Source organism: Oncorhynchus gorbuscha, linkage group LG01 (assembly GCF_021184085.1).
Source record: "Oncorhynchus gorbuscha isolate QuinsamMale2020 ecotype Even-year linkage group LG01, OgorEven_v1.0, whole genome shotgun sequence".
Lineage (NCBI taxonomy): Eukaryota > Metazoa > Chordata > Actinopteri > Salmoniformes > Salmonidae > Oncorhynchus > Oncorhynchus gorbuscha.
In genome coordinates this window covers 63,069,005-63,078,169 of record NC_060173.1, presented here as the reverse complement: position 1 = coordinate 63,078,169, position 9,165 = coordinate 63,069,005, and the positions used below count along the sequence as shown (strand labels likewise).

General features: G+C 41.5%; 1 protein-coding gene across 1 annotated transcript in view; it reads right to left on the bottom strand.

Annotated features, from left to right (window-relative positions):
- Positions 1-335: 335 nt before the first annotated feature.
- The window catches only part of tsg101a (tumor susceptibility 101a), a 28,987-nt gene continuing 20,157 nt past the window's right edge, over positions 336-9,165 (bottom strand). Inside the window, 3 exon segments of the mRNA XM_046358136.1 lie at positions 336-3,252; positions 3,439-3,678; positions 3,989-4,191. Of these exon segments, the coding sequence (XP_046214092.1) occupies positions 3,163-3,252; positions 3,439-3,678; positions 3,989-4,191 (533 nt within the window). The 3' untranslated portion in view covers positions 336-3,162.

The window sequence follows — 9,165 nt, the reverse complement described above, 5'->3', positions numbered from 1 at the left end:
TAGACATTCGCAGATTAGGGATCTCATTCAATGAGGTGAAATGGAGGTCCCTGGTCTTTCCTCTCAACTGAGGTCGGAGGGTGGAATATCAATGCTAGGGTCCACTTTATGACATAGCAGAACTAAACTGTAGAACTAAAACATGACAGTCTCTTTGCATACACCAAGCATCGGCTGCTCTAGGTTATCAAGTCAGAAAAGTTAGACCAATGTTTGACTTGTCAATGGTCAGCCTTACGAGGCGAATGGGGGGGGGGGGGGGCTCCGCACAACAGTGTGAAAAGGGTACACGTGTTTTAGGTCTACACCATCACCAAAGTGAACCCCCACAGGAGTAATTTTTGGCAAACCAGACTAGTTTTATTGTGCTGATTTACATAAAATTCTACAGATAAAAGAACAGATGGTCTATTGATGGTCTATTGTTGAAAATGAAAGTAATCTGAACAAAAAAAACTACAGCATATTATACAATTCAAAGTGCATTTAGTAAAAGCTCATTTTAAGAGACCCGTCTACATACATTTCTGATTAGTAAAAAAAAAAAACTTCACTTGTTTCTAATTAACAACCTTTATATAAACCGAAAGGGTAAAGACATTGATCTCTTAGAACAGCTGAAAACATGAAAGAAAACAGAAAATAAACAACTAAGCGAAGCAAGAGAAAAACATTAACATTTTCCTTTTGACGCCTTTGAATAGAAACACGTTAAGTGACACATTCAAACATGAACATACAGACACTGTACAGGGGCTTAGGGGAGTCTTGAGAATCAATGGACATGATCGACTGACCATCATGGTTCTGCTCATTAGGCACCAAACAGAAGAATGGACTATAATTTTCCTTCTCCGTTGCGAAACTTTGAAAACGTTGTCTATTGAGTGTCATAATAAGCACGACACAGGTCAAGACTGAAGGATCATCCTGAACAGCTGACGTGGAAAGCCGTTTCTCAATTGTTCCAGATGCCAATGGGAGCAATAGACAGAATAGCCAAGATAGAGTAGGGGGACTGTGAGCACAAGCCAGGGTCACCTGCTCACCTCATTCAGCATTGATGCAGTTGGATATGGAACAAATGGCTGCCATTATAATTTTTTTTTTAATACAAAATATAATTCAAATTGTACCTCTAAAGGTTTCTAAACAGTTTTGTGCCAACATGAACCCTGCTTTGAGAAAGTATGCTCCGACTAGATGAACCCTTGTCATTTCCTAAAAGTTTGAGTCTAGGGATAATAATATAATAAATAATAGTATATGCCATTTAGCAGACGCTTTTATCCAAAGCGACTTATGTGTGCATACATTCTACGTATGGGTGGTCCCGGGGGATCGAACCCACTACCCTGGCGTTACAAGCGCCATGCTCTACCAACTGAGCTACAGAAGGACCACGATGTAGGGATGTAACGATTCACTGACGCGCATCGGTCCTTGGTTCAAATGTTTAAGGTACTTGTGCATCTGTCTGCGGGATCCCAAAGCAATCCAAATTAAGCATGCATCATACATTGGTCAGAAAACCGATTCAAATAACAAGTTTACTAATATTTTTTTTTACTCCACATTGTTTTATACCAAAAATATCTCTTATCTATTGTGACAATTGATGCTGCCTCTCCTTCAGTTCAGTAGCCTATCAAACTTTTATGCATGTAACTGCGTACGTGCTGTAATATAACTGTGGCATAGTGCGAGAGACAACTGATCACGCCAACAAAAGGCAGGCCTATCCCTGTTCTAATAGGATACATCTGCGCGCACCTTCAGCACTCAGATTCTTGCACAATGGCTTTTACGATGTCAAATCATAGGCTTTATTAGTTGAGTGACAACCAATGTAATTTGCTGGGTCATTGTTACAAGATCATTGTGCTTTACCGGAGTTGTGTAGCCTCTCACATGTGAGTTGCGGACAACTCACATCCAACTGTTGATTGGGGTTTTCATTCAGATTGTATTTCAATTGTTCAGGTTTTGGTAATTTTGCTCTCAACTGTCGGTGTATTTGGTCATTTTTAAACTAAGAAGGTAACTTCATAATGGACAGCAATCATTTTTGCAATCAATGGTCCAAACAATTTGCTTTTGAGACAGGGTAAAATCCAAAACTGCATTATCTTAATTGGCTAAATGCCATGTTAATTTCTAAAGACACATATTGACATAGTACTAGCTCAAACATTTTCTTTAAAAATTACAAGTTAATCAGTGGGTGATGGTGATTTCTGATGTGGGGGGGGGACAAAAAGCAGAAATTGCCTTCCATCCCTAATCTGATAGTGGGGTAGTAGATGCTCAGTCTTCCCTATTGCTCAGCTCAGGTGCCTACACACACACAGACACACACACACACACACACACACACACACACACACACACACACACACACACACACACACACACACACACACACACACACACACACACACACACACACACACACACACACACACACACACACAGCTAAGAGAAGTCATCCCAACAGCAGCAGATACATATTTAAAATAGAAAATTAAATGTGTTCATGCAAATCATTTTAGTGCATTGAAGCATATCGTATCTAACCAAATCGCATTAATTCGCTCACCTAATCAAACGGAATCTTTTAAAACAAAAAAGCATCATTCCTGTAGCATATCAGTGCCCATGTATCTAGAATCTTTCATGAAAGGAGAGATGCACATCCCTAGTTGAGATTTATATTTATATCAGAGTGTAAGCTTTCCTTTACAGCGAGACAAGTAAGCACAAACTCACACCAGCAACTGTCACACAATGTCAGAGCACATACTCTCACACCTCTCGTTTGATACCACTCCAACATTGTGACTATGGAAGCATATGGCTGCCAATATTAATACAAAAAATATATATAAATGCAAGAATTAATGTTGGCAGACATTTGCTCCATATCAAACTGCATATTTTCCACATTAGTTATCCAACTAGATGCATGTTTAGGAGATGTTCGAAACAAGAACAAATTTGTTAGCTCTTTTCATACAATTTTAGGGCACGTCTTTTAGAGAGAAGAGGACGGACCGAGAGAAGAGGACAGACCGAGAGAAAGAGACAAAAAGACAGATATAAAGAGGAGCTGTACAGAGGGAGAGACTGGGAGAAAGGGAGTGTGTATGAGTGTCCGCGGGGTCAGTAGAGGTCACTAAGGCCGGCGGTCTTGCGGGCTTTCTGCATGAGGGCTCGCAGCTGGAACTGCTTTCGGGAAAGCAGACGCACATGCTGTAACAGGAGAGAAAGATAGGGAGACAGCGCGTTAGAGAAGACATACAAGGGCACAATTCCTAGTTGTGATGATCTTTATGAAAAGGTGTGCGTGCAGTGTGTGGTTTATTTGAGTGAGTTCACCTGTGTGTGTTCGTATGCTTGTGTCCATGCATGTCTGTATGCGTGTTTCCCAACCCTCACCTTGAGGAACACCTCCAGGTCTATGACCCCGCGGCGCAGCGCCTCTCCCAGGTAGAAGATGGTGTCCTCAATGGCATTCTCCTCAGCGTACAGGTTGAGGATCTGCTTGTAGAGTGGCGCCGTGGGCACGATTACATCATCAATGTCGTTGTTCTCCGACTGGTTCTCCATCTTCTCCAGTGCCTCGCTCAGCTCCTCGTCCTTACGCTTCAGTAGGTCAATGTTCCTGTCCACCTCCGCCTTCAAAAAAACACATGACGAATAAACACATGAACAGTACACCCCCCCCCCCTCCCAATGTTCCATACAACCAAATAATTAAGCTCTGAAAACAGGTAATACTTGAGAACTGGGGTGAAGGGGGTGAAGAGGGGAGAGGCAGAATAATGAAATTAGAATGACTTATTAGAATGATTCCATTTCTATGGACAGAATATTAGTTAGAAAGAGAGAATGAGCAAAGAGGGAATGGAAAAGGACCTAGAGTCAAAGAGGAAAGAGACAGAACAGAAGAGAAATGTGTCTAATATATCCCTATATCCTCCCTCACCACTTCCTGGTCTAGCCGTGAGACCATTTCCTCCAGTTTCTGGTGTCCTTTCTTCAGGTCCTCCTCGGTCCTCTTCAGCGCGTCCAACTCGGCTTGCGCCCGGTCCATCTCCTCCTTCATCCTCCAACGAAGCTTGTCGCTCACCGCCGAGATCAGCGACGCACGGATGGTGTCCTCGCCAATGGTACCATCCCTACTGGGGCCTGGAGGAGGAGAATGATTATATTTATATATATATATATATTTTTTAATTAATAGCCTGTATTGGCACAATTAAATTGACTTAGTTAGATAGCAAGTTCAAATGCAAATAAGAGGAATGGACAGGACAGAGAGGAGAAGAGTAAACTAGCAAGACGCTACACTAGAAAATCTGTTCCACACTATATTTGATAATTTATGCAAAAAGACATTTGCTTTTACACAGCATTTACAATCCTTGCATCACAGTGTCCTTGTTCGTGATCTTATATGACCCTTGTGATTTCAGACAAACAATGGCGGAGGAAGTTGGGATGCATCATCTCCAGGATGTTCATTTCTCAAATGTATATGGAATGACACTAGCAACATTTTACAGAAAGTTATAAAAACATGTTTCAATGCCAATGAGTTCATGTTATTGTGTTGCTACTACCCTAAAAAAAGCTGAAAGACAAAACTGAGGACATATATTCCATGCCTGAAATGTGCTATATGAATAAAGCTTGATTTGATACAGGTGATGTTCTGCCATTAAAGTGTACGGAGGTTATTTTCCTCATAAAACAATCCACAGTGTCAAAGCATTCCACCTAGCAGTCTTATACTCACTATATAACATATGAAAACTGACTGTAGTTGTGGAATTTTCCATGGTATTTTCTTTCATGTAAACAAACTGTTTGCCCGAACTTTAGTCTAGCATTTGAGGAAGTAGTAGAAATCTGCTGAAAAGAGAGATGCCTAGATATCATTACTCTGTACAATATTAGAACTAGCAGGCTGGAGTCAGCAATGTGAACCTCAAAATTGATCAAGTATGTTGCGCAGCGAGAGTTGAGTGGGGGTGAATGGATTCGGTTCAGTCAGTTCCAGGGTTGCCACGTTGGCAGTTTCCCCAAAAATTGGGCTACTTTGAAAACGGTTCCAGATATTTGGGCTACTTCTAAATTTCACCACGGCCGCCATGGAAATTCTCTTTAAAAAAAGGTAGATTCATTTCACCGTTACCTGCTGCAGCTAACTATCAAGCAGTGAGGCAGGCTGTTGCGGAACCAGTGCTGGCGGGGAGGGAGGGCCAGAAGGATGTGCGTTTGTGTGTTGAGAGAGAGCTGTAGGCAGTTGAGTCAGTGGAGAGCAGCACCAGCATGCACACACTTCATGATAAGTGATGTGATATCAATGAACTAATAGCACTAGCTAGCTACATCTTTCTCCCTCGTGATAACTCCTCGTTGCGAAACATTCAACTAAAAAATAAGCATTTTGCGTGTCTAGGAAATGTGTGTGTATATTATTTTTTCCCCTTTGTTTCCCCATTTGGGGGGGGGGGGGGGGGGGGCTAGTTTTCAGGCCTTGTGGCCAGGTTGAGTGGTCATTGGGCTGTACATTTTTGCAAGACTTGGCAAAACTGGTCAGTTCAGTCAGTCATCCTAATGAGCCCTCCCCAGCTAGCTAGATTATGCTTCTGGCTAGAAACTTCAGTGAGAATTTAAATTTTTTAGTAATTGTTAGTGCTCGGCAAGTGGGAGCGAAGGACACATCAAGCCGGCATCACAACACGCAGCGCAAACTCTCCCCATTGAGCAGTAGACTATATCACGGTGACATTGACATGTTTACAACAAACATTACAAGTTATTTAGTGTGTGAGCTGCTGTCCGTCTCAAAATAACATGAAGTGGGATTGGAACAAATTGGCCACGTTAGCGACTGCCAGCCACATGCAACACAGCTGCCCGGTGAGAAGCAACAGTGGGAAGCACCTCGATACAACACTGTTGCACTGGTAATACACACTGTCTTATCCACCCTCCGACATAGGATTCCTTATAATATTGATTAAAATTGGGCATATCTCCACCTTCTTCTGTGTACACAGGCCATAAGTTCTCTGGCACAGCCCACACTCAGCAAACTAAACACAAACAGCCAGAGGTAGCTTTGCTAATCGCTATCGAGCACAGCACAGCTAGCAAGGAGAAGGCAGAGGACCATCCACTCTTCTCCTCTCGAAAGGAATTGAATGATCAAGGATGAATAGAGAGTTTAGCAGTAGTACTGGTACTTTACCGGCAAAGCTGGAGGCTTGCTAAACTACTCCCTGGACCAATAAAGCTTGCTAGCCAGCCAGTTAGCAACCGGTAACTATTTGCAACTGTGGATGTCTTTTCAAGCATAAGAGTAACTAACTACGCAAGCTAGCTACCATTCACCTGTTTTTCCGATAACCTCATTATGTGAAGAGTAAAGGTTAGGTAGTTAGTAGCTACTGTACGAGCTGGCTAGCTAACTTAGCAACAGCAGGAACAACTTAGCTGTAATATTTACAAATATCCCCACTAGATTACCAATATAACAGTTGGCCCTTTTTTAGGGAGCCAAGGAAAGCAACTATTTCCTCTATCAGTGATGAACACTAGCTAGAAAGTGGACCATTACCTATAAAGCAAAATAGCATTGTTTGTGATGAACTGGCTAGAGTAAGGCTGTCATTTGGTCAAATCATGTATCGCACACTGAACCAAACACCTGACAATGTATGCATATGAATTCTACTTTATGTTCCTTATTATTTACTGAGCACAATAAAAATGTCATCCAGATATTACACTGTTAATGTGTAGAGGGCAAAATTACTATTTAGCATGTATTCTCCCAACAATAACACCAGTGCTCCTTTAACCTCTCTGGGATATGTGGGACGGTAGAATCCCACCTCGCCAACAGCCAGTGAAATTGCAGGGCGCCATATTCAAAACAGAAATCCCATAATTAAAATTCCTCAAACATAAAAGTATTTTACACAATTTTAAAGAAACTTGTTGTAAATCCAGCCACAGTGTCCGATTTCAAAAAGGCATTATGACAAAAAGCACACCAAACGATTGTGTTAGGTCAGTACCTAGTCACAGAAAAACACAGCCAGCCAAAGAGAGGTGTCACAAAAAGCAGAAATAGAGATACAATTAAATCACTAAGCTTTGGTGATCATCAGATGACACACATAGGAATTCATGTTACACAATACATGTATGTTTTGTTCGATAAAGTTCATATTTATATCAAAATCTCAGTTTACATTGGCGCATTACGTTCAGGAATGTTTTGCTTCCAAAACATCCAGTGATTTTGCAGAGAGAAACATCAATTTACAGAAAAACTCATAATAAACATTGATACAGACACATTGATAAGTGTTATACATGGAATTTTAGATCCACTTCTCCTTAATGCAACCGCTGTGTCAGATTTAAAAAATGTAGAATACCTCCTTTTTGTTTGCGCGTTTAGTACACAATCCAAACTCACGATGTGCGGGCAAGTCCAGGAGAAAGTTCAGGCAAAAAGTCATATTACAGTTCGTAGAAACATGTCAAATGAAGTATAGAATCAATCTTAAGGATGTTTTTATCATAAATCTTCAATAATGTTTCAACCGGAGAATTCCTGTCTGTAGAAATGCGATGGAATGCAGCTAACTCTCACGTGAGTGCACGTGACCAGCTCATGCCACTCTGGCAGACCTCTGACTCATTCAGCTCCCATTCCCCCCTCCTTCACAGTATAAGCATCAAACAAGGTTCTAAAGACTGTTGACATCTAGTGGAAGCCTTAGGAAGTGCATTATAACCCCATAGACACTGTATATTCGATAGGCAAAGACTTGAAAACAATCAAGCCTCAGATTTCCCACTTCCTGGTTGGATTTTTTCTCAGGTTTTTGCCTGCTATATGAGTTCGGTTATACTCACTAACATCATTCAAACAGTTTTAGAAACTTCCGAGTGTCCAAATCTACTAATAATATGCACATCTTAGCTTCTGGGCCTGAGTAGCAGGCAGTTTACTCTGGGCACCTTATTCATCCAAGCTAGTCAATACTGTCCCCCAGTCCCAAAGAAGTTAACAGAAAGTGTATACTGTACTGTTATAGCCAAGAGGAGGATGCGGTGGCTTGTTAGAGCACAGACATAGTTCTAATTTCAGTGGTGCTCATGGGGACCCCCAAAACAATTTAAATGCCAATGTGGCACCCCTCAAACATATTGTAACATTTGGAACCCTCAGTAGTCAATGTGGGATAGGAGCGCAGAAGTAGATGGGCTTTCTTTACAATGTAATAATTTGTTTTCCATTCCATTGTTTGCTCAGCTTGAAATTGTAGTTGGTTATGTAAACATTAACAGAACAGGCATTAAATTAACAAAACATGAAATCATGTTTTAAATACTTTATGCTGCCGTGCATAACGTCTCCAGAAACGATCAGGGCCGTCCTTGTAAATACGAATTTGTTCTTAACATAAAAAAATTAAAATTAAATAAAAACAATATCCCAGCTGTGATGAAATTTCAACAATCAGGAACCAATATGCAGTCAGTTAGGAAAGCGAAGGCTAGCATTTTCAAACAGAAATGTCCACCCTGTAGCACTAAATCCAAAAGGTTTTGGGACACTAAAGTCCATGGAGAATAAGAGCACCTCCTCCCAACTGCCCACTGTACTGAGGCTAGGAAACACTGTCACCACTGATTAATCTACGATAATTGAGAATTTCAACAAGCATTTTTCTACGGCTGGCCATGCTTTCCACCTGGCCTACACCTACCAACAGCTCTGCATGCCACGCAGCAACTTCCCCAAGCCTCCCCCATTTCTCCTTCACCCAAATTCAGACAGCTGATGTTCTGAAAGAGCTACAAAATCTAGATCCCTATAAAATCAGCTGGGCAAGACAATCTGGACCCTCTCTTTCTAAAATTATCCGCCGCCATTGTTGCAACCCCTATTGCTAGCCTGTCCCACCTCTCGTATCGTCTGAGATCTTTTAAGATCGGAAAGCTGCCGCAGTCATCCCCCTCTTCAAAGGGGGAGACAACCTAGACAAAAACTGTTATAGACCGATATCCATCCTGCCCTGCTTTTCTAAAGACTTCGAAAGTCAAGTGAGCAACCAGATCACCGACCATTGA